Source organism: Mesoplodon bidens (genome assembly GCF_964165515.1).
Source record: "Mesoplodon bidens genome assembly, chromosome: 2".
In the NCBI taxonomy this organism is placed as follows: domain Eukaryota; kingdom Metazoa; phylum Chordata; class Mammalia; order Artiodactyla; family Ziphiidae; genus Mesoplodon; species Mesoplodon bidens.
Window position 1 is genome coordinate 152,315,217 of NC_138177.1, and position 26,600 is coordinate 152,341,816.

General features: G+C 39.1%; 2 protein-coding genes across 3 annotated transcripts in view; one reads left to right on the forward strand and one right to left on the reverse strand.

Annotated features, from left to right (window-relative positions):
- Nucleotides 1-26,600, forward strand: part of FOXJ3 (forkhead box J3) — a 134,535-nt gene that overhangs the window by 3,365 nt on the left and 104,570 nt on the right. For both annotated transcript variants that reach the window (XM_081225816.1, XM_081225817.1), the window contains exon 2: nucleotides 20,038-20,098. In XM_081225816.1, the coding sequence (XP_081081942.1) occupies nucleotides 20,055-20,098 (44 nt within the window). In that variant the 5' untranslated portion in view covers nucleotides 20,038-20,054. The remainder of the gene's footprint in view (nucleotides 1-20,037; nucleotides 20,099-26,600) is intronic.
- LOC308612966 (large ribosomal subunit protein uL22-like) lies at nucleotides 16,578-17,224 on the reverse strand. The gene has a single exon (XM_081225820.1). It carries the CDS (start codon nucleotides 17,165-17,167, stop codon nucleotides 16,709-16,711), a length of 459 nt encoding a protein of 152 aa, XP_081081946.1. The 5' UTR covers nucleotides 17,168-17,224; the 3' UTR covers nucleotides 16,578-16,708.

Here is a 26,600-nt window from a genome sequence, read left to right on the forward strand (position 1 = left end):
CAACCTTAGTGAAGATAATCAAGATATGAATAGAGGAATCCTGTAGTATATCACTATAAGATGAACAGAGATGCAATGTAGATTGTGCACTTACCAGGGCTGTATTTGGTAGTAAAAAAAAATATGTGAGTAGATGAGTGTTGGGAGATCAGTAGCATGGTGGCGAAAGAACTTTGACGTTTGGAACTGTGGGTGACCTTATAGGCTAATAGGTAAAGCATTCTGAGAAGAACCAGGAAGTACATCAGTGCCACAGAAGCCAAGGATAGTGTGGTAGACAGTATCAGATGTAGTCTCAAAGTTCAGAAACAATGATCATGATGAAAAGACTATTGAACTAGGACCAGGAGGTGATTTGTAACCTTAGAATTTTGAAAGGAAGAAGAGATGCCCAGATTTGCTTTCCACAGAAGGCTTTGTAGAGATGTTGTGGTCTGGTGTGGTAATTCTTAGTATTTTCTCCTATTGCTTCCTCCATTCCCATTCTTGTCCACATGTCCAAGCTACTCAAATATCAGAAAACTCACTTTTTTTCTTTAAAAAAAAAAAGAAACGTGTTCTAAAGCCAGTGATTTTATACTTTCTCTCACACTTTTTATTCTTTTTTTAAACAGTTTTACTGAGATAATTCACATACTATACAATTCACCCATTTAAAGTGTACAGTTCATTGATTTTTAGTGTATTCACCAAATTGTGCAGCCATCACCACAATCATCATCCCAAAAGAGCAAGTCTGTAACCATTAACAGTCACTCTCCATTTCCCCCTCATTCCCCAGTCCTAGGCAACCACTAATGTACTTACCATCTCTGTAGATTTGCCTATTCTGAACATTTTGTATAAATGGAATCATACAGCGTGTGGTCTTTTGTGTCTGGCTTTTTTTCATTTAGCATAGTGTTTCAAGGGTTATCCATTCCTTTTTACTGTTGAATATTCCATTGTATGGCTCTACTACCTTTTATGTATCCACTTATCAGTTGATGGACATTGGAGTTTCTTACTCTTAAAAATCTTATCTTCATTTTAATCTTCACCCTGCCAACTCCATCCCTCTCATGGCTTGTCTTTTAGATTATAACCTCTACTATGCATTCTGCTAGGCACTGGGGATATAAAGATGAGTACGACATGGCTTTTGAACATTCATATGGTGTGTTTATGGTTTACATATGTTTTCTCATGTGTTATCTATTTTATCATGCAACAACCCTGTGATGTAGGCAAAGCGTTTTTTAAGATGAATAATTTTGAAGTTTAGATTAGGTGGCTTGCCCAAGATTGCCCAGTTAAGTCAGTGTTGGAGCAATTAGATCATCTAAGTGCATGTCCATTGCTATTTCCACTTCTCTACGCTGCTATTCTAACTTAAAGGAGCCTCTTGTGAATTCCTGGAGAATTAGAGAGGTTGGAAAATCCCCTTGCTTAGGGAATCAGTAACTTGTAATGTTTGATCTTCAGGACATAAAATGAGATTTTTTCTTACTGCATTCTGTCACTTGTTTGTGATTTAGATAAGTCATTTCATATTTCTGCCTTTCAGAACTTTACTGGGGATTAATGAGATGATGGTGATAGTGGTAGTAGTAATAATAATAGCTAATATTTTCTGAGGCCTTAGGATGGGCTCAAAAGTGTTCTAACTATTTTTCATTTATTATTCATGTAATCCTCACAACAACTCTAAAAGGTAGGTTTTTTTTGTTATCAAAAATTTACAGATGAGGATACAGGCATAGAGAGGTTAAGTAACTTGCCTAAGGGTATGTAGCTCGGGATGGAAAGAACCAGGATTTGAACCCCTGCAGTCTATTTTCAGAACTCAGAGACTCTTAATCACTGTACTGTTAACTGTGTTATGAATTAATAGAGGGTATTATTTCAAGTAAGGGTATGACCAGAACATGAAGATTGGATTTTGAATGTAGTTGGGGAAACAAACAGCAAAATTAAGTTGACATTGCATCCACATTTCTTTTAAATATCAATCTAACACTTCAGTGTACAGAGATACGTGTTGTGTAGGCATCCAGGTACATTTTTTTCTGTTTATCCCTGCTAATAGCCTCTCAACTCAGAAATTGCATTATTTTCAGTGCTCTTCACTGTCAGCTTTGTTAGTCATTAGCTTTCCACATTGCCGCTATTCAGAAACCTTGGCTTAGGACAGCTGAAGCTTACTTTAACTTCCCCTGAGCCTCCCTTTAACTGTGAATCTTTGTTTTCCATTTTGAACAGTTAGCCTTTCAGTCCTAGATGGAGGTACTCTTTACCTCCTCCACCCCAAAACTCAGAAAACACCACAGAGGCATTTTATAACAACTGTCAAAAAATTTGACCATCTTATTTGGCACAACTGGATTTTAGTGCACAAATAACAAGAACCAAAGCACAGTGTTTTGGTTAAAGAGATTGACTTGTACTGAAATTGGAAAAGGCATCTGCTATACAGGATTTTGGATTTAATAGAATTTGTTATAACCAGATCAACAAAGCATTATTACTGTGAGCCATCTGCTGGGACATGGAAATAGCTTTGTTATATGGAACCAGATGTATTTATATTTATAACAATGGCATTCTACTTATTTTAAGTAATCTTTTGTAGTTACGTACCTTGGCTGCTATTTTACTTGGCATATCAGCTGATAACCTGAGAATGCAATGTCTTTCAAAGTGGTTATTACTTTTCTGTAGAATTGAGACAAAACAACTGAAATGGAGAGCAAATGAGACTCATATATGGTGTCAAACTTTAATGCTGTAACAGGAGAAAATACTGGGTAAGTATGAATATGATATAAACTAATTAGGACCATTTTCAATAAGAACTCTTTAGCACCATTAAGTTTAGTTTCTAGTAATTACTAAACTACTCTGGTTGCTCTAAGAATTTTACTGTAAATCTAAAGTGATTTCATTTTGGTATAATCAGACCTATATTAACACTGCCCTGTCTGACTTATTTCCCATCAACAGGTAAAGTAGTCTGTTATGGGATGCAGTAAGAGAAACTTGTTAGAACATAGTCCTAGAAAACTCTTCTGAGTTGAATGTTAACAATTTGGAGATGGGCAAAGTCCTTGGGTGGAAGTTTTTAGAGAGAGTCTAGAAACCTGGCATGTTGACCGTCTTTGTTTGGGCTGCTGTAACAAAATGCCACAGATTGGGTAACTTATAAACAACAGAAATTTATTGCTCATAGTTTTGGAGGCTGGAAAGTCTTAAGATCAAGTCCCACCATCGTCACCTTCTGTTGAGGGTCCCCTTCTTGGGTCATAACTGGCACTTTCTTGCTGTGTCCTCACATAGTGGAAAGGGCAAGGGATCCCTCCTGGATCTTTTATAAGAGGCTAGTCCTATTCATGAAGGCTCTGCCCTCATGATCTAACTACCTCCCAAAGACCCCACGTCCTAATATCATCATCTTTGGGGGTTAGGATTTCAACATAACAAATTTTGGGGGGACACAAACATTTAAACTGTAGCATTGGCTATTTTTTCATTATTTTCAAATAATATATATGTCATGGATTCCATTGAAGACTTGACTGATTATCCTAGGATGACCCTGTATGTGAAGGAGACTTTATCTAGTAACTTAGTTTTAGCTAAAGTTTTTACCTGGAGTACAAAGCTAAAACCTGTAAATGAATTCTATCTAGATGGAGTCCTGCCCAGTGGTATAGTGGTGTCAAGGATATAAGACTCATCTTCTGATTGATTGGTAAAGTGTGGTACCAGTGTCACCTTATTAAACATTTCAGTAGTTGGAATTGGCTTTTTCTACGGCTGAGACCTGGCCTTACTGTGAAACAGATTTGTGAGAGAATGGATGAAAGGAGGAAGACTGCTAGAACTCATTAATAACAATGTCAAATTCTGTTTGCTTACAGAGAGATGGGATTGGGAGGGGGTGCAGTATGGTAGAAAGAAATTATTAATATCCTAGATTTTGGCTGGTGTGTATATGGGTGCTTATTAAATTATTAAAAAGAACTAAGAAGTTTCTGTGACTTGTCTGTAGAACTTTGGGAAATTAATTACAGACACAGCAGTCAAATATGTTGCAGTCAGGAGCAGGTTGACTCTTTTTTTTTGTGTGTGTGCTGTACGTGGGCCTCTCACTGATGTGGCCTCTCCCGTTGCGAAGCACAGGCTCCGGACGCGCAGGCCCAGCGGCCATGGCTCACGGGCCCAGCCGCTCCGCGGCATGCGGGATCCTCCCAGACCGGGGCACGAACCCGCGTCCCCTGCATCGGCAGGCGGACTCCCAACCACCGCGCCACCAGGGAAGCCCAGGTTGACTCTTTCGAATGAAGATGGAGCAGACTGTCATGGCAGGAGATAAACAATATATGGCATCAGTTTTTGCTAGTGTGGTTGGGTCTGTGAATCTGTGACATGCTTTACCTGTCTACCCTGTGTAAGGACCTTTTGATGGTATTGTCTCACATGTGTATACATAGATAGTAATCACCATCAGAAATGGCATCTTTGTGTATCGGGGAAGTCATGTTTTATGTCTATTATAGGGCATGTGTGCGTTGGAAAGATTTCCACCTTAATTTGAATAATACTTTATGAAAAGCTTTTTCTCTGATCTATTAGAAAAACAGTCCTGTGATATAGGTAAGGCAAATAATATTCGTATTCCTGTTGACAAATGGAGAAAATGAGATATAAGCTAAGATTGACTTAGTGTCACTCAGTTATTTAATAGAGCAGAGACAGGAGCTTAGATCCTGCATTCTGTCTCTAGTCTTGTACTCTTTAGTAGAAAGCTGACAAGGTTTTCTTTTTTTTTAAACTTACATTGCGTTCTTATTTATTTATTGATTGATTGCTGCGTTGGGTCTCCTTTGCTGCACGTGGGCTTTCTCTAGTTGTGGTGAGCGGGGGCTGCTCTTCCTTGTGGTGTGCGGGCTTCTCACTGCGGTGACTTCTCTTGTTGTGGAGCACAGGCTCTAGGTACGCGGGCTCAGTAGTTGTGGCTCATAGGCTCTAGAGCACAGGCTCCATAGTTGTGGCACACGGGCTTAGTTGCTCTGTGGCATGTGGGATCTTCCCGGACCAGGGCTCAAACCCATGTCTCCTGCATTGGCAGGCGGATTCTTAACCACTGCGCCCCCAGGGAAGCCCAGCTGACAAGGTTTTTATGCAGCACACACTTGGACTTCTGAGGTAGAAATTAAAGTTTAAGAACCCCAAAGGACCTGGGCTCTTTGGAGCAGAACTTGTCTTGTGATAATATCAGACTAGGGTACATAAAACTGTTGAGAGCAACTTCTTCCTTTGTTAAATTTGGGTCCATTTCCAGTAGTTGGATGCATTTTTACTTGAACTTGCATTCTTTGTGAATTCTGGAAGTAAGGAGGAGATGGAATCAGAAGGGAAACTTTTTTTTTTTTTTTTTTTTTTTTTTTTTTTTTTTTTTTTTTTTTTTTGTGGTATGCGGGCCTCTCACTGTTGTGGCCTCTCCCGTTGCGGAGCACAGGCTCCGGACGCGCAGGCCCAGCGGCCACGGCTCACGGGCCCAGCCGCTCCGCGGCATATGGGATCCTCCCAGACCGGGGCACGAACCCGTATCCCCTGCATCGGCAGGCGGACTCTCAACCACTGCGCCACCAGGGAGGCCCAGAAGGGAAACTTTTAAGGATTACTAAATAGCAGATTTGGTCTTATTATTATGAAGGTATACATCTATAAAAATTTAGAGAATGAGGAATTGTACCTGGAACATTTAGAGATTGAGGGTGCTTGGGTTACTGCCATAGTGTGAACATATTGTTTTTTACCGGTGGGCAGGAAGAGTGACAGTATGTAAAGAACTTATAACTCCACAGAAAAAAAGACTGGGAAAGAAAGCATCACGTTGGGTAGTCTTTATTTTCTCCTTTGAACCTGTTTATATTTTCTGTAAGTTCTCTACAGTGAGCATATATCATTTTTATAGTCTTCTGTTTTCTAGTCTTTAACTAAAAAATAAACATATATGATTTTTATGGTTCAAATAGAATTTGGAAAAATGTGAATCGTAGCACTTTTGAAGAGTAGTTTAAACACTGGTGCTATCAAAGTATTTTGCTTTTTAGGCAGTTATGTTTATAAATCAGTTTGATAAATTATTTGATTATAATCTTATAGGTCAAGTTGTGGGTGTATTAAGTGTTTTGGGTTTTTCTTTGTAGAAATTGGTCATTTAGCTCTGCTGGTCAATAAATTAATTTTAGTCCCCCAGAAGCAACCAAACTTAGGTTTACATAGAGTAATTACTTATCAATAAATGACCTAAAAATAGCACTCTGACTTCTAGTGAAAACTGGATTTAAGAACCTACTCATCTGCTTTCATTTCCTTGGCAGATTTCTAATAAGAAAAACCAAATTGTCATTGATTCTTTAAGGTACTTGTTTTCATCCAGGGACATTGGACTCAGTTTCTCTCATTCATTTGCTCATTTATTCACCATGTGTTATGTCCTGGGAACTGTACTGAATGCTGGGGACACAAGTAACTGATAGGGTCCCTGCCATCAAAGACTACAGCTTTTGGTTTGAGAGAGACATCAGAAGAGAGATCCTAGGCATGTGGAGATACCCATTTTTTCTGTTTTTCTAGTTGTTAACTAAAAAGCAGCATGACTAGCTTGTTTGAAGAATTTAATGCTTTTGGTGGTGTGGTTAGATGGCTTTAAGAGGAGCTGATGGTTTCATAATTATTTTTCTGACTCCAAAATATTGACACTCCTTGATCTAGAGAATTGCCTTATTTAAGGAGTGTTGCTTACTGAGGTAGATGACGCAGGCGTTTATATTTATATCCGATTTGCTTTGGGAGCATAATTAAGAAACCTGTGTTGATTCTTCTAGGATGGAGACAGTGTCTTTTTTTTTGTCTTTTATTCTCTCTACTGTTGATCCTTGAACAACAAGGGTTTGAACTGCACAGGACCACTTGTAGGAGGATACTTTTCTATTGTGACTATGACAGTACTACACGGTCCATGGTTTGAATCTGCTGATGCGGAGGAACTGCAGATATGGAGGGGCTACTGTAAGTTATACTCGGGTTAACCCCCATGTTGTTCCAGGATCAACTGTACTAGTAAATGGAAGGATATTTCATATTTGAGCTTAACTTTAAGAATATTAACATTGATACATTGTATCAAAAGTTACCTTTTGTCTAATATATGTAGGTATGTATGTCTATATATGTAATATATAGATATATAGTAGTTCCTAACATCTTAAGAGTTAAACTTTTATTCAGGCCAGCGAGATATCCCACTAAAACACTTGATAAAGTCATTCAGCTACTCTTAGAACACCTGTAGTCACTGATAGCTGTAAGGTAGCCTGTTTGTTGTTAGCTCTAATTGGGGCAAAATTTGCTTGTAACTTCATCTCTTTTTCCCAGTTCTTCTCTTCAGAACATTAGAGACCTAGTTTGCCTTCTTTGACAAGATAACTCTCTAAATATATGAATGCGATTGTTCATTGAGCAAATATTTTGTCAGCACCTACATATGCAAGACATGGTCCTGGGCATTGTGAGAGATCCAAAGGTAATTAAGAGGCATAGTCTCTTCTCAGAGAACTGATACAGAGAAAGTCATGGGTTTGTTGAAAAGAGTGGTTTTGCTTATGATGATCAGGAAACTTCTTGGAAAAATAATGTTTGAATTAAGATTAGTGATGGGGGGGCTTCCCTGGTGGCGCAGTGGTTGGGAGTCCGCCTGCCGATGCAGGGGACACGGGTTCGTGCCCCGGTCCGGGAAGATCCCACATGCCGCGGAGTGGCTGGGCCCGTGAGCCATGGTCGCTGAGCCTGTGCTCCGCAACGGGAGAGGCCACAACAGTGAGAGGCCCGCGTACCGCAAAAAAAAAAAAAAAAAAAAAAAAAAGATTAGTGATGGGGTAGACTAGGCTGACTGCATAATCAAAAACCTAGAGATGAGGAAGAATAATGCAAGTTAGAGGAGTAGCAAGAGGCCCAGCCTGGCTGTTTGACAAACTATCCTCAAGGATATTGAAAATGTTCATTGTTTATTCTCAGCTTCTGGAGGAGTGTTCGCAAATAATAGGTGATCAGTAAATATTTGTTGAATGAATGAATGGTTACATTTGGGAAATACTGAACAACTTCTTGAAGAGTCATAAAGTGCTTTAGGATATTGAACACTTTGATAAGTCCCTTAGGAAAAAAAAATACTTGACTCAAACTTACTTGATTATGGAATGCCTGTTAACAGCTCTGGAAAATATTACACTGGGTATCTATGGTAGAGGTGACAGGGAATGCTGCAAAGTGTTTTCTTCAAGCTAAACACACCCATTTTCTTCATTATACACTTGACATTTGGCTTCTAAACTTTTCACTAGGCTGATTTCCCTCCCTGTAAGCATTCTAGCTCATAAGTGTTCTTAAAACGTGGTACTCAAAACAGAACACAATACTCCAGTTGTGAGCTAACCAGTGAAGAGTGAATGGGACTGCTACCCTTGTTGATCTGGATACTATTCTTCTAATGAACCCTAAGACTGTATTTTCTTTTTAGCAGCTGAGTCACTGTCTTGGCTCATATTCAGTTCTCATATTAATTTACAAGAAGTTCTTTGAGTAGATTCTCTGATTTCCTATTAGTAGAGCTAACACATGAATGCCCAATTTTTTTTTGATTGAGTCTAAGTTGTTTTCTCAGAAGTACTAGTGATTCTTAAGTTTCCTGAAATCTGAGAAAGAAAAGAAAAAGAATTTATTGTACAATGCTGGAGTAACATAAAAGTCCACCACTGCTGAATACACTCAAAACTAGATAAAATAAAATGAATCCCTCTATACCCATTACAGATTTAATAATTATTAAGCTGTTTGCTTTATATGCCTCAACTATTTTTTGCTTAAGTATTTTAAAGAAAATCATAGGCATTGTGTTTTCACCCCTACAAACATCAGTATGCATCTCTAAAAAATACAGGCATTTCTTACATAATCATATGCCATTATTGTAGCTAACGAAATTAACAATATTTCCTACTAGTTATCACAATATCCAGTTCATAATAAACATGTCCTTGACTGTTTGTGTCTTTTTACAGTCGGTTTTTAATTGAATCAGGATTCAGACAAGGTCTACACATTACATCTAGTTGTTATGTTTGTTGTCTCTTTTAGCCTAACACAGTTCCCCCCTTACTTTTTGGCACAATTTCATTGTGTCCACTTCTTTGACCTTTTGTGTCTCTATACCAAGTTCTGTTACTGTTTCTTTTGAAATAGCTCTAAGAGTTTTCCTTCATTTACAGAAATTCAGCAAACATTTTGGACTGTTACGTACAAAACATGTGCTAGGCATTATGGGAGGTAGAAAGGTTAATTTGACATGTGCCTGGCGTACTAGGAGGCCTGCAATCCAGTTGCAGAGACAGGTACATACAGAAACAATACGAAAGAGATTATTTGCCTTCGGATGGGTCATGCCTTGATTATATATCCTCCCATATATTTTCCTGGAAAATGCTGCTAGTGGTATCTTCTTAGTACATTACTTCAGGCATGTCCTGATCAGGAACCCACAGTTGATTGCCTTTTGAATCAATCCAAACTATACTGTTTTGGGCCTGGCACTCAATGCTCCACTAATTCCCACCTTTACCTAACGTGGAACTTCTCAAGGCACAAATATCCTTTTTTTTCTTTTTTTAGACGAAATTTATATTGTCATGTAGAATTTTCATTTCTCAAACAAGATTATAGACATTTTGAGAGCAAAAATCTTCTTTTTCTGTATAATATTGGAAAGCTTAATAATTAACTTTTGGAGAGTCCTGGCACATATGCCAGTAGGGCTGTTCTTCGTGCCTACTACCTTTCCAGAGACAGAGCTTCTGCCAGTTAGAAGTAAATAATCCAGGGGCTTCCCTGGTGATGCAGTGGTTAAGAATCTGCCTGCCAACGCAGGGGACACAGGTTCAAGTCCTGGTCCGGGAAGATCCCACATGCCGCGGAGCAACTAAGCCCGTGCGCCACAACTGCTGAAGCCTGCGTGCCTAGAGCCTATGCTCCACAACAGTAGAAGCCACTGCAATAAGAAGCCTGCGCATCACAAGGAAGAGTAGCCCCTGCTCGCCGCAACCAGAGAAAGCCCACACGCAGCAACGAAGGCCCAACGCAGCCAAAAATTAAAAATAAATAAAATAAAAGTAAATAATCCAGTTCTGGGTCTCTTCTTTTACCCCAAAGGCCTCCTTAAAAATAGAAAAAAGCCCATTCAGTGGTCTGAATCACATAACGGCAGATACATGGTTTGGATGTTGCCACTTCCCCTTCACCATGTCCATGGCAGACTACTAATTTCTTGTTTTTAGACATGACCTTCACAGTGTAGCACTTCAGGCAGCTACTACCTATCGAGTATAATTGGCAAATGATATGAAACCTTTCTGCTATCCTTGTCCTAAACCAATAGTTCCTGAATTAAGCTGTATATCAGAATCACCTGATACTTGTAATTAACAGATTTCCTAGGTTTCGCTCTAGACTGTTGGATCAGGATTTCCAGGAATTGGATAGAAATGCTTCTTATAAACTTGGCCATGGTTTGTAGACTTGCTTTGAGGACCAGGCAGGTAATTCTTATTTTATTAAACAGCTCTAGCAGTGGAGACTAGCTGCCCATCTTTTCAGGTGTATAGCATCTCATTCCTCTGACAACCAATATGTTCTGACATGTTCAATTTATTTTATTATTTTTTAAATTAATTTATTTTTGGCTGCGTTAGTTCTGTTTTGCTGTATGCGGGCTTTCTCTAGCTGAGGTGAGCGGGGGCTACTCTTCATTGTGGTGCACAGGCTTCTCCTCTTGGTGGCTTCTTTTGTTGTGGAGCACAGCTCTAGGCACGCAGCCTTCAGTAGTTGTGGCTCGCGGGCTCTAGAGCGCAGACTCAGTAGTTGTGGTGCACGGGCTTAGTTGCTCCGCGGCATGTGGGATCTTCCCGGACCAGGGATCGAACCCATGTTGCCTGCATCGGTAGGTGGATTCTTAACCACTGTGCTACCAGGGAAATCCCTGATATGTTCAATTTACATTTGAGAGATATGGTAAGATTTCTTGCTTTGAATTATACCAGGCAAAGCACATGAACCAAATGCCCAAGATAAAGATATGGGATCCAGAGAGGTGGCATCTTGGTTTTCTAAATATAACTGAGCTTAAATTTAAAGCCTCAAAACCCTTCAGCCCTCTGGAAACTTATTCTTTCTCTGTTTAGTGAATACCTTTAAAAGTTTAAAATGGAAGAGTTCAACATTTTTGGAGTAAGCAGTCTTCTGAATTTTTCATACTTCATGTATATTCATTAAAGATGATTTAAACATATAATGTGATTTAACTTCATACACCTTTGTTAGATTTTCCATAAAAGTACATCTGCAAGTTGGGGAAATGTTCTTTATTAGACCACATGATTTGATTTTGAGACTGGAAATTGTGTTTAAGTTATTGCGCAAAGTAGAGAGACTGAAGTTTCAGGATTATCCAGTGAGTTAATGACAGACCCAGAAATAGAATCCTGTGTTATTTGCTTGGGTTGTGATTTGGTTTGAAGAGGGTGGCCTGTGATCTGCTTACATAAATTTCAGGAAGTAAGGTTTGGGGTTTGGAAAAAGTTACAGCTCTGTGATGTTTGGCCAAGAAGCTCCCCTCACCCACATTTACCACCTGTTTTATTGACAGCAATTCTAAACTATGGAGGGTAAAGAGACAGTTCAGCCTTACACTTCCTGCTCCTACAGGAACAGTCTTATAAAGCTGAAGCTGATTGTTGGTTGGCATGCTTTTTTTCATCTTCTGTTATAGGAGAATAACAACACCTGGCCCTAGTGTTGTTTTTAAGAGGAGAGGGGTATAACCTAAGTAGTTGATTTATAGATAGTGTTAGAGTGGTTTCCTATAGAATTTTTTCAGGGTATATAGAGGTGTATACATAAGTGTACCTTCATTAAACATGTTTAATTAATAAATAGTATGGTTTGGAAATGGTGGAGCCCACCAGAAAACAAACTTTCTTGAACCACTAATGGTTCAAGGGGTTATAGATTTCAAAATAATTGCTATAGTAGAGTTGCTTTCTGGTGAAGTCACTACCTTTACTCTCCCCTTTTCCATTTTGTGGGGTGGGGTGGGCTCATGGCACTAGTGAAGCAGCAGCTTACAGAACAAGGAAACATTTTGTGTGGGATGGTTCTTAAACTTGCTCTTTTAAGAAAAACCAAAGGAACCTCCCCAGCTTTATTGAGATAAAATTCACATACCATATAATTCACCTGGTTAAAGTGTAAAATTCAGTGTTTTTTAAAATAAATTTATTTTATTTTTATTTAGTTTTGGCTGCGTTGCTGAGCATGGGGGCTACTCTTCGTTGCGGTGCACAGGCTTCTCATTGTGGTGGCATCTCGTTGCAGAGCACGGGCTCTAGAGCACAGGCTCAGTAGTTGTGGTGCACGGGCCCAGCTGCTCCGCAGCATGTGGAATCTTCCTGGATCAGGGCTCGAACCCTTGTCCCCTGCATTGGCAGGCGGATTCTTAACCACTGTGCCAGCAGGGAAGCCCCAATGTTTTTTTTTTTTTAAACATATTCATAGGGTTGTGTAATCATTGCCGCAGTCTAATTATAGAATGTTTTCCTCTCCCTCTAAAAGAAACCCCACACTCATTAGCAGTCAGTCCACTTTACCTGCCTCCCCAGCCCTATGAAACTACTAATCTAACTACTAATCCATAATCTAACTATTAATATAAATTTGTTTTGGACATTTGATATAAATTTGTTTTGGACATTTGATATAAATGGAATCATGTAATGTGTAGTTTTGTTACTGGCTTCTTTCACTTAGCATGTTTTCAAGGGTCATATATGTTGTAGCATGTGCCATTCCTTTTTATTGCCAAATAATATTCTGCTGTATGGTTATACCATCTTATTTATCCATTCATCAGTTACTGGGCATTTGGATTGTTTCCACTATTTTGCTATTATGATTTACTGCTGCTGTGAACATTCGTGTACAGATTTTTCTGTGGAGGTATGTTTTCGTTTCTTGGGTATATTCCCTGGGAGTGGAATGGCTGTGTCATATGATTACTCTATGTTTAACTTTTTGACAAACTGCCAAACTATTTCCAAAGTGGCTGCACTGTTTTACATTTTTCACTATCGATGTATGAGAGCTTCAATATCTTCACATCTTTGCAACCTTTGTTATTATGTCTTGTTGATTATAGCCATCCTAGCTGGTGTGAAGTGCTATCTCATAATTTCAATTTGCATTTCCCTAATAACTAATGATGTTGAACATCTTTTCATATCTTATTGGACATTTTAATATCTTCTTTGTGGAAATGTGTATTCAAATCTCTGCCCTTTTTTTTTTTGCAGTCAAATGCTCTTCCTCTGTGCTGTATCTCCAAATCTATGCCCATTTTTAAGTTGGGTTGTCTTTTTATTATTGAGTTGTAAGGGTCCTTTATATATTCTGGATACCTAACTTGCTTTTCTAACTGTGAATTTGTCCGAAATTACTTGCTTGGAGGCAGAGAGAAGTAATGGATACAATGACTACATTAAAAAAAATCTGGTGAGTTTTCAGTTAGATCTCAGTTGTTCTTATTTTACGTTTATTCTCTTTTTCCAACTCTTGAGGAACCTGGTTTATTCATTCATTGAACAAATATGACTGCAGACTGTATACCAGGATTTGGGGATATAACAGAGAATGAAACAGAAACTTTTATCTGCATTCTAGTGGGAGAGAAACAGATAGTGAAACAAAAGTCATATCAAATCATATCAGATGATGACGAACTATGAATAAAACAGGATAATGGGGATATTCTGTGATGAGCTTTCTAACATATTCTTCACCTTTCCTGATTTCTTAATCTATTTCTCTCTGCTCTGTTTAACCTTTTTGCGCTTTCTGTTTATTTTCATTTTATGTAGTTTGTAGCTAAACTTTTACTTCACTTTCCTTATTCTTAACACCCTTGCGGTCTAATTTTGCTTTCACTAGTCCACAAGATCCACCCTCTGTAGTAATAATGATCTTCTATAAAGCCAGCATTGTCTTTTCAGTTTATGTCCATCTTAATCTGTGTGTAGCACTATTGCCTTTCTATCCATTAAATCACTTGCTGCAACCTCCAGTACAGTTTTCTCAATTTTTTTTTTTTTTTTTGAACTGGTTCGTCTTCTCTAAATCTGTTAGAGTTCTCCAAATTTAAGTTTTGGCCTCTCTTCCCCCTCTAACATTACCATGGTGAATTGATCATTCTCACATGATTTTTTGCTTTCTGAGAGCATGTGACTCTGAGTTCTTACTTTCTAGCTATAGCTGCATCACTGCCTTCAGGTTTAACTAGTGAAGCTGCAGTGGACAGCTTGATTGCTACTCACTCAGCAGGATTCTTTTCCCTTTACGCCTTCCTCTGACAGATTTTTCCTGTTTAGGCTGATTAAGACACAGGTTATTTCCATGACTGCTTTAATGATTACCTGTGATTAATAGTATAACAATTCACAGTGTTCAGTCAAGGAACCTGATTCAGAGGAGTTGTTCCTTCATGGATGCTAGTGAATTTTTTACTTTCAAGTCTTTCGAAAGAGCTGAATTCCGAAGTTAGAAAAAGAAGGAATAATCTCTTGACCTCTAGTGCTTATAGTATTCATTTTCAACAAACTTCTAATTCTTTTTTTTTTTTTTGCGCTACGCGGGCCTCTCACTGTTGTGGCCTCTCCCGTTGCGGAGCACAGGCTCAGCGACCATGGCTCACGGGCCCAGCCGCTCCGCGGCGTGTGGGATCTTCCTGGACCGGGGCACGAACCCGTGTCCCCTGCATCGGCAGGCAGACTCTCAACCACTGCGCCACCAGGGAAGCCCTAAGTCTTACTTTTATCTGATACGGTGTTGCTTTCATTCAAGCTACTGTCACAGTAACTGAGGCATTAATTTTTCCTTTTAACAATATTCCCAAGGTCACAATTGGGATTCTCAGTTGGGTTCTTGATGCAAGGTCATGAATGTTGCAAGTTCTTTGTAAACTATAAAGCATTATATCTCTATGTGGTGGGAGAGAGGAGAAAAGGGCTCATAAGAATTACTTGGGAGCTTTTTCAAAATACTTAGTCCCATTTCACCTCCTGCTCCCAGATAATGTATTGTTATATACCTGTTAGTTAAACATCTGCTTCCTAAAGGTGAATAGTTTGTAACTCATTTTAATGTACACATGAAGACTGCTTATATTAAAAGGAATTCCATATTCTTTCTGTTGGTGATGGGATGTACTGCAGTAGTTTCTCTGGGAGCATACCCATCAGTGAATGACTGGTTTTTACTCCCTGTCCTCTGGTGGTGTCATGCTACGCCAAGTTTCTTGTATGTTGATTTTCAAAGGATTTGCAGAAAATGCTACTACGTGCTGTTGGCACCAACTTAAACTGTATAAATTTTGGATGTAATTGAACAAATTAATATAATTGTTCAACATAGTTGGCTTCAGAAATGTGAGTTTGTGATTTGGAGGACACTGAGATTTTTCTGATTTCACTGTGAATCGTAGCCTTCTTTTGTGAGAGTTCCATGTTGCTGGACATCTGCCTGGGTAGGGAGAAGATGATTGGTATATTTGTTCTTCCGGTTAACCAGACTGGTGTTCAAGATACCATTTAGGCGCAGTAATTTAAAAGTGGAGAAAACTGAAACTGAGGCATTGAGGCCACAGTAGGCTAGAAAGACATCTAGGAGCTGGAGTTGGTAGTAAAACTTCTCCATTTTAAAGTGTAAAATTTGGTGGTTTTATACAAAAGGTTTTTATTCACAGGGTCGTGCAACTATCACCACTATCTAATTCCAGAACATTTTCATCAATCCCAAAAGAAACCTGTTAGCAGTCATTCCCTACCCCCATTCCTCCTCCCATCCCCCGTCTCCTGGCAACTACTATCTACCTTCCATCTCTAGAATTTGCCCCATTCTGAACATTTTGTATAAATGGAGTCATACAATATGTGGTCTTTTGTGTCTGACTTCTTTCACTAAGCATAAGGCTCTCAAGGTTCATTCATCTTGTGGCATGTAACAGTACGTCTTTCCTTTTTTATGGCCAAATAATATTCCACGGTATATTATATGGATATTGTACAGATATGTCATATTTTGTTTATCTGTTCATCAGTTGATGGACATTTGGTTTGTATCCACTTTTAGCTTTATAAATAATGCTGCTATGAACATTTGTATGCAAGTTTTTTGCTTGTGTTTTTCTTTTTCTTTTTTTTTTTTTTACTTTTTTTTTTTTTGCGGTACGCGGGCCTCTCACTGTTGTGGCCTCTCCCGTTGCGGAGCACAGGCTCCGGACGCGCAGGCTCAGCGGCCATGGCTCACGGGCCTAGCCGCTCCGCGGCATGTGGGATCTTCCCGGACCGGGGCATGAACCCATGTCCCCTGCATCGGCAGGCGGACTCTCAACCACTGCGCCACCAGGGAAGCCCCTTTTTTTTTTTTTTTTTTTTTTACTTTTATTTGAATTTATTTTTTTTGGCATTTATTCCCGGGCCATAAGTTTTTGTTTCTTCAGTTTCTTCTGGGATATCTTTTTCTTCGGGGCAACCTCCTCTTCTGGTTTAGGAACAATCTGTTCTTATTCAGTAAGGACCATCTCAATGTGGCAGGGAGAGCTCATGTATGGGTTGATCCGACCATGAGCTCTGTAAGTTCTGGGCCGCATCTTGGGGGCTTTGTTCACCTGGATGTGCTCAGTGACTAGAGAGTCTACATCTAAGCCCTTAAGTTCAGCATTACACTCTGCATTTTTGAGCATGTGCAGTAAAAATTCAGCACTCTTTCTGGGCCACCAACCCTGCGTCCAGCCCCACTGTTTGGCCTGGGCACACCTACCAACTCCACCATTGTAATGATGGAATGCCACACATTGCTTCTTTAAAGTGACATCTTTCAGATACTTGGTGGCTTTTCGGATATGCATACCCTTAATGGCCTGGGCAGTTTCATGAGCATTCTTAAAGTGAACACGAAGATTTGAACCTCTTGACTTGCATGATTTTGTGGGGTTTTCTGGGTCAAGTGAATAGCGAACCATTTTTAGAGGTCACCTCAGGCTGCTTACCGGAAAAGGAAGCTGTATGCAAGTTTTTGTGTGAACATATGTTTTAAGTTCTCCTGGGGATACATATATGTGTGTATATATGTATTCCCAAGAGGATTTATATATATATGTATGTATGTATGTATGTATGTATATATACATATATATAAATTTTTTATACATAAAAATACACACACACACGTACCCCTAAGAGTAGAATTGCTGGGACCTATGGTATCTTTTGTAAGAATTTACCTTTGTTTTTTTTTTTTTTTTTTTTTTTTTTTTTTTTTTTTGTTACGCGGGCCTCTCACTGTTGTGGCCTCTCCCCTTGCGGAGCACAGGCTCTGGACGCACAGGCTCAGCGGCCATGGCTCACGGGCCCAGCCGCTCCGCGGCATGTGGGATCTTCCCGGACCGGGGCACGAACCCGTGTCCCCTGCATCAGCAGGCGGACTCTCAACCACTGCGCCACCAGGGAAGCCCTACCTTTGTTTTTGATAAAGCTGATCTTGTAGAATGTTGTAGAATGTGATTTAGGTTTAAGAGACAAATGGGCTGGCTGACTCTCCACATTCTCTTGTCCCTGCCCACCCAATTTGGACAGCTTACCTGATATCTAGGTTGTTAGAGTCAACAGAGCAGTCATACCCAGGTAACTACCTTGTGGAATACTGGATGTAGAGTCCTGGAGTTAGCTCTCTGCACTTGGTGAGGAGTGGGCTGGGAGCCCAGGGGTGTTTAGAGAAGTCATTCCTCATAGAAATCAAGAATTGAAAAGAAGTGTTCTGCACTAACAAAGGAAAAGAAAGCCATTCTTAGATAAAGGACTGTGCCATTTTATCAAGATAGGAAATACATTAAAGAAAGATAATGAATTCAGTTTTAGACATAGTAAGTTCAGGATTTCAGGGAGGGAATGTTAGATATTTATGTTCGGAGATCAGGAGGTTGATCCCTGATAGAGATGTAGATTTGAGATTCATCTGCATTATAGGCGTTTGAAATACAAGAGTAGGTAAGTCACCCATAAAGTAAAAAACAGTAGAGAAAAGTGTCTAGTAATTCCCTTATCTGAGGTCTTTGAGGTTTTGAGTCTGCCAGCTGATGTTTCAGTTGTATCTTACTCTTGAGTGGCTTGTTTCCTTCTGGTTTTGTGATTTTTGATTGTGAATTTATTTATTTTGGGACCTTATCCTTGAGAATTCTCCCAGGCCTAGATCAAAGGCAGATTCCCCAGAGAAGATTTTCATTTCCTTCTGTCAAGGTTGGGTGGGAGACATTACCATTCTAGGACTACCCTAAACAAAATTCTAAGTATGAAGCTTTTTAAACCATAATCTAGGTGAGGGTTAGCTTCTGGTTGTGAGTGTCTGAGGAGATGCTGTGGAATTGCTCTCATAGCCATCCAATCCCTTACCAGCACTCAGCGCCAAGGTTAAGTTTTCCTTGCAGTTCTCTTGGGTAACACCTGGACTTTGCCTCTTGTACCTTGAGCCCTAATAGGCCTTGGAATTGCAAGCTGAAATTCATAGGGTTTGGCAAAATGCCCTGAAGATGAATGAAAGCTGGTTTCAGTACTCTGCATACGTCTCTAGTTTCCCTCTTTCACTTAGTTTTTAGCCTCGATCATACTTTATTTTCTTTCAGGTTATCGATTAATATGTAAAGATTAAAAAAAATTATCCAGTGTTTGTTATTTCCAGTGGCCATGTTGATCAAGCTATCTATTCTCTTGTTCTAGCAGAAGTAGAAGTGTCCATCTCTCTTTAGTGCATGCACGGGACAGTAAGATGCAGGGAATTCAGTTAGCCGCTAAGTTAAAAGTTATAAACTTGGGACAACATCCAGTGGTTTGTTTGGCCCACATAGTATTTAGAAAATAAAAATCAGGAGATTTCAGATAAAATTTTGGGTATCTTGCTTCTCTTGAAAAATAAGAAGTTCTCAGCAGTACTGGGCTTTCAGTCCTGCTTAGCAACAATTGGCTAGAACTGGGAATAGCAGCTGATCCTTTCAGAGTGAACCTGTTTTCTTTAGTTGCAGGCACACAATCTCCATTTGTGCTGTGTATGCTTATTTATACCCACTCCAGCTTCTCTCATTCATGTTACCCGTAGACACTTGTGGATCATCCTTGTGCCAGGTAGTAGTGCTAATAGACAGTTTCACATTTGTTTAGTGATTTGTTTAATTCTAATAACAAACCTGCAGTTTATCCCTGATGAATAAATAAAGTTACAGGTGGTATTATCCCCAAGTTACAGATGAAGAAATGGAGGTTCACTGAGGTTATATAAATTCTTCAAGGTCTCTTAGTGTCACAGCTAAAATTTGAACAAAGCTCCTTCTGTTCAATGCTATTCTTAACTTTTTTTTTTTTTTTTTTAAGCAGTGGAACTGTTCTTCAAATGAAGTTTTAGTGAAGGCCATTATGCAAAACCAACAAAGATAGCACTGCTTTGATTGAAGGGTAGATGGGGTGGGAGACAATTATGTGGGGATGGGAACCTGCATGCTCAGCTCTTTGGTAGCCTTTAGGCGCCTCTCTGGAATCCATAGCATTCTGCTAAACAGTTTGGACACTGTCTGTAACTAAGCATAACAATTTGTTAAATTTTATGAGTTCTTAGCTTTTTTGGATGTTACAGTTATAGTGTGCCTATTTTTCTTGTGCTTCCTCCTATGTCAGTCTTCCTCAGTGTAATCTGTCTTATTGCTTAACAACATTTTTAAATTTTGTGGGTATGTGTTCAAATAATGGTGAATCTTTTAGCGTTCTATTTCTGTTTTAGAATGGTAGTGTGATTTATAGTTTAATTTACTTTGGAGCGTCTGATAACTAACTCTCCTTTACTTTTCAGATTCTCTTTGTGGCCAGATGGGTTTGTATGGACAGGCTTGTCCATCTGTAACTTCATTAAGGTTAGTGCTCTTCTTTTTATTAGAGCATGTAACATTTTAAAAGTTATGCTGGTCAAGTCATATTAGAATCAGTTTTACTGTAAGGTTCAGAATAAAATATTGTAGTTTGTTTTGGTAAATAGTGCTATTTTGTGACATTGGGACATATTTTTGCTTACAGAGATATTTGTCGTAGTGGGGTTTGGGTCTTAATCTCCACTTAGTGAATTTACATATGTTCTTGTACATGAAATAACAAATTTACTCTTCTTTGTTATTCCTTTTTTAAAAAAATACTAATCTTGTTTCTACTTGTTTTAATTAGAAAATACATAGTAAATTTTTATTGCCTTTGTAGCAGATTATTAAATAAGATTAGATGGTAATTTAAATCTCTTTTTAAAGGATGATATAAATATGATACCTAGATTCTCCTCATTTACAATAAATAAGTAAAATGTAAAAAAGTAGGGACTAAGTTGTGTTCAACCCAGTGGTTTTAGATTTTTTCTAAGTTGCTAAATCCTTTCTATAAATTAAATCTTAAGTGAAAACCTGTGAATAAAGCAGATAAATGCCGGGCTTTTCTGCTTGCTTGGGCTTCCATGTTCTACCCCCGCAGTTGCCCCTGAGGGATTACTCTAGTTCCCAGCGCACAGTTTGAAAAAATAACCTAAGTCTAATCTGTTAATTGGGATCTTTCAGACTAGAATATGAATTGTTGATGGCAGCACCTACCAGTTACATGTGGTGTTGTAGGTAGCTGTATCATTTATTTATTCAGCATATTGAGCACCTAATATGTTGTCAGGATCTGTTCTAAATGCTGGGGCTACAGTAGTGAACATAACATAAAAATCCTGTAATTATTGGGCTTACAGTTTGGTGACGGGGTAATTAATAAAAAAGTAAGAAGTATATGTTAGATAGTGACAGTGATAAGAGCTAAGATGAAGAATAAAATAGAGAATGGGAATAGGAAATATAGATAGGGTTATTTTAGATAGGGTAGCCAGGGAAAGCTTTACTGAAAAGGTGACATTTGAATGAAGACCTGAAAGAGTGATGGAATGAACCATATGTTGGGTAGGTAGAAGATGAGCGTTCTGGGCAGAGGGAATTCAGGAGCTGCTGGGACAGGAGACTTGCCTTGTTAGGTTGGAGGAGCAATGACGGAGGTCAATGTGGCTGGAACAGCGTAAGTGATGAAGAGAGGTGGAATTGACCAGCTTTGGAGGGCAGGAAAGAGAGAGAGGAGGGATACAAAATTATTAGAGCCATGAATGTGAAGTCAAGGAATCCTTAGGCATGAAAGAAATTCTGGTGGTTCAGAATGCCACCAAAGAAGAATGAAGTTGCCTTTTTAGTTTTTATATACTTGAATTTTTATGAGACTAAGGCTGGCTCTCCTTTTCCTCAGTAGGAGAGCTTTACTCCATGCCCTTATGGCATTTCTTTCCCTGAGAATGCATCTTCCAGCTTATAATGGAAGTAGGTGGAGTGATTACTTTTCTACCTTGTTGGAGTCCATGTGCCCCCACCCCCCCTCCCAACAAGGGACACCTGTATAGTTTTGAAAAGAACTAAAAAAAAAAAAAGACTTCTTTAATCCCCAAAGCTGTTGTAGAACTAATTTCACTTAAGAGTCCTTTTGTTTAATATGGTTGGAGGAATCATTTTACCCTCTTTTTGAATATTTAAAACTTTAGATATGGCCATATCGGGGTATTTTTGCAGACTTTGATCTTCCACTGATCATAGAGTTCCTTAAAGATATTTTAGTTGTGGGTTATGCCAAAACAGTCATATATTAAAGTCATTTACTGGGATTTTAAATCCCTTTATTTGAATAGTTATGTTTAGGTGAAGATTGTATATGACATTGGGTTAGGAATGATACATGCCTAACTTTTTTTGCTTGATAGAATTATATAATTGGAAGAGATGATGAAAGAGATACCATGAATTATTTTATAACCTGCTCACTGTTACAATTCTAGTGTATAATATCCTAGAATCAAATTTTTGTGGATATACCTATAAATTTAGCATTTAGTTAATAAACTGAGAAACTATGGCATTTGAGTTGAGATATTTAGTATCCTTATATCCTAATCTTTCATTTTTTGTAATATTCTATATGGTCCCTCTGTGAAGCAGAGAATTCGCATTCTCAGATGTATGGGTAGAAGACCATTGTTTGTCATTGATTTTTCTAACTGAAAGCTTGCTTTGGTTTGATATAAGGAAAAGAAAAGAATAACTATTTTTTGGTAAAGGGAAGAGAAACTGGATTACTTAAAACCACAATAAATTTTAGTCTGCTTTCCCATAGAGTCTTCCCCAAGCCAGAAACGACCTCCCAACTACATTATCCAAATAGAAGTAGAGCAGGAAATCTTTTTTTTTTTTAATTTTTAAATTAATTAATTCATTCATTCATTTCTGGCTGCATTGGATCTTCTTTGCTGCGTGCAGGCTTTCTCTGGTTGCTGCGAGCGGGGCCTGCTCTTTTTTGTGGTGTGCGGGCTTCTCATTGTGGTGGCTTCTCGTTGCAGAGCATGGGCTCTAGGCGCGTGGGCTTCAGTAGTTGTGGCACGTGGGCTCAGTAGTTGTGGCTCACAGGCTCTAGAACGCAGGCTCAGTAGTTGTGGCACACAGGCTTAGTTGCTCCACGGCATGTGGGATCTTCCCGGACGAGGGCTCAAACCCGTGTCTCATGCATTGGCAGGCGGTTTCTTAACCACTGCGCCACCAGGGAAGCCCAGGAAATCTCAAATCCACTGACAAACATTGCTTGTTTGCCATAACTGTCTTTGTATATACTACCTTTATATCTTGTATATGCCTGCATATACTGCCTATATATCTAGAAATTGGCTAGCCTCAAGACAGGAAAGCATTTGAGTTGGTGGAGAAGAACTGGACCGTGTGACTAGGAATGGGAAAATGGGTAGGCAGGTGGGGGGTTGTAAACATAGGTGGGAGTGGGAGTAGATGACTTAAGTGAAGATGGGGGGTGGAATGAAAGTATGTGACATTCAAAAAATTTGTTGGGTAGGAGAGGGTACTTAGTAAATGAATTAAATCTCTTCCTCTGCCCTTTAAATATTTAGGGTAAACAAGTCAAATATTGTTTTCTATAGATGATATTGGATCCTTGTTTAATCTGAACATGTTAAAATTATTTTTTAAAATTTACTTACTGTATTTTTATGATTAAAAAGTAATCTTAGGGCTTCCCTGGTGGCACAGTGGTTGAGAGTCCTCCTGCCGATGCAGGGGACACGGGTTCATGCCCCGGTCGGGGAAGATCCCACATGCCGCGGAGCAGCTAGGCCTGTGAGCCATGGCCGCTGAGCCTGCGTGTCCGGAGCCTGTGCTCCACAACGGGAGAGGCCACAACAGTGAGAGGCCTGTGTACCGCCAAAAAAAAAAAAAAAAAAAAAGTAATCTTAAACCAATTATTGTAGAAAATTTGGCAAGACAGAGATAGCCCTTGTTAATGTTGTCTTATCATGTAATTTTATTCCAGTAGATGCTATGTGTGTTAGAAAAAGGCACCCCCCCAAATTTTCTTTAAAAGAATGGTTGCAAAAGATTTTGTAGTGATAGCTAGGTATACTCTTAATTTTAATCAAATTGCTCTTTTTTAAAAAAATTTTTTTTTCTTTATTTATTTATGGCTGTGTTGGCTCTTTGTTTCTGTGCGAGGGCTTTCTCTAGTTGCGTCAAGTGGGGGCCACTCCTCATCGCGGTGCGCGGGCCTCTCAGTATCGTGGCCTCTCTTGTTGTGGAGCACAGCTTCCAGACACGCAGGCTCAGTAATTGTGGCTCACGGGACTAGTTGCTCCGCGGCATGTGGGATCTTCCCAGACCAGGGCTCGAACCCGTGTCCCCTGCATTGGCAGGCAGATTCTCAATCACTGCGCCACCAGGGAAGCCCTCAAATTGCTCTTAATTAACATTTTGTTCTTCTTTAATTGCTAGTATGGGTAGAATTGCATTTTAACAAAAGTTGTTGTAATAACATCATATACTGTTACAGTGTAATGAGACTGTTTTCTTTTATCAGTCAGGGTTCTATCAGGAGGCAGAAACCACACCAGTTATTTGAACAGAGACTTTAATAGAATCATTAACTAGATTTAAAGTTGTTAACTAGGTACAGAAAGGATAAAAATAAAACTTGAAGTTATCATGGAGATAGATACTTCTAGAAGCAGCTGTGAGCCCTAAGGGCTTGGGGACCAGAGGGAAAACCTAGAGACTTAGAGGAAGGGTCCTGTGGAAACAAAATTCAGATCTCCGAGGAGAAGATACTACATGCTAGTGCTTGTGTCGAGCTCAGAATAGAAATCCCATAGGTTTGAAACTCAAAACTCTGGGGAAGGGTGCTGGCTGTTGCTGGGGTCTTTGAGTAGGGTATGATTAAGCTAGTTCCATAAGTGTTAGAAAAACTGTGAACTTTATTCACTTAATACTGTGAGGGGGACCTTCTGCTGCAGGGGTGAGGAAACCTTTGCTGGGGTAATGCTCTTATGAAGCCCAAAGAATAGACAGGAAGGCCCAAGTATCTTTTTTCTTTTCCAGGCTTGCAGTCCATCTTTAGTGCTCCCTCTTGGCAGAGCCTTATAGAAAATCAGCTGGCAAAGCAGAAATGTGGTTTGCAGAGTCCCAGTTCCAGTGTCATTAAGGCAGATTGGGAAGAAGGGATGTGGGTTTGGAACTGAGGGGCAATAACTTAATAACTTGTTGCAGCTAACTACTAAGAAATATGGTATTAAAAAGTGTTTTCTTGGGACTTCCCTGGTGGTCCAGTGGTTAAGACTCTGCGCTCCCAATGCAGGGGGCCTGGGTTCAATCCCTGGTCAGGGAACTAGATCCCACATGCATGCCACAACAAAGATCCCGCATGCTGCAACTAAGACCCAGCGCAGCCAAATAAATAAAAATATTTAAAAAAATGTTTTCTCAGATCTGTTTTGCAGCCAGTGTTTATGTGATTTTAGTAGGATACTTGCATGTTGCTAAAAATGCTAATTTTGTAAATCATGTGAAATTATATTAAAAATTTATATAAGATTTGCAAGTATTCCTTGCAATCCGAATCTACTGCATTCATATCCTGAGTTTGGATAGTACGTCTGGATAGTGAATACTGGGTCATCTACATCTATTTAATTCCTGAGTTTTGGAAGGCAAGAGTGAGAGTTCAGATAATGATGGATACAGTTTCTGTCAGACAATAGAATCTTAAAAATTTAGCAGAATCTGGTTACTGGGTTTATATAAGATGGATTTGAATCCTGAGGTTACCTGCATTTTATTTCCAGGTATAGACTCAGTAATAGCAAAAGCTTACCAAAAAAGCAAAAGCTTTCCTTGAGCATTCGCTTTATGTAGACAGGTAAACACATATATGTATATAACATATTTCTTTCACGTATTATAGCATTAGACTTATAATTCAGTTTGATTAAAGCAAAATAAAATTTGATATTTCTTTGGACTTGTTAAAATGGGGCCCTTTCTGCATTTCTGAATTGCCTAACATTTATGATGATTGATTTTATGGTTCACATGTGTATTCAGCCTAGGACGCTGAGTTATCAGTAAGTAGTTTCTGATCTTCTACCTGAGACCTCTTCCTTTTGTTATCTTTTTCTTTCTTTCTTGTTCACACTTATCTTTTCCTTTTTGTTGCGCTTCTCCCTTAAAATGCCTTTTATTATTGATCCAGTCTGTTTGTTTAGAATATGTTGGGGAACACATAGGGATTTTTAGCACCAGAGAAGCTTGGGTGTTAAGTGTCCCAAGTGAATTTCCTGTCCATCTGTTTCCTCATTTCCCTCCATTTGATATTGATAACCCTGCTATTTAGAATGACCAGAGGAGGGTAGATTTATTTTAAGGCTTCTTGCTGTCTTGTTTCTAGTAGCAGACTTGTTATTGTTAAGGCAGCTCTGGTATTTAGTCTTAGAATTGGGTAGATACAGGTTCAGACCTCTGCCGCGTATTATTCATATGACCATGGGTAAGTTACTTCACTTTTCCTGATTTTGCTGCAATAGGGATGTTAATGTTTACCTCCCTGGCCTGTTAGGGTTCATGGGATAAAATATATATTGATTACATAAAGCATCTGGCATATTTTTTTCCTTTTTTGCATTTTCCTGTAGTAGAAAGCAAAAGGGATCATTGTTTTTAGAATAAAAGAGGACATGTTTGGGGACTCCCCTGGCAGTCCAGTGGTTAAGACTTCGCCTTCCAATGCAGGGGGTTCGGGTTCATCCCTGGCTGGGGAGCTAAGACCCCACATGCCTCGGGGCCAAAAAACCCAAAACATAAAAAAGAGAAACAGTATTGTAACAAATTCAATGAAAAAGCCTTAAAAAAAAAAGGACATGTTTCTATCCTTTGCTCTCAGCTCAAGAACATGGGGTAGAAGAGGATTTCTTTTTCCCCTTCTTTCTATTTCCCCTTTACCCTAAATTCTTATTTTTAAAAATTAAAACAATAT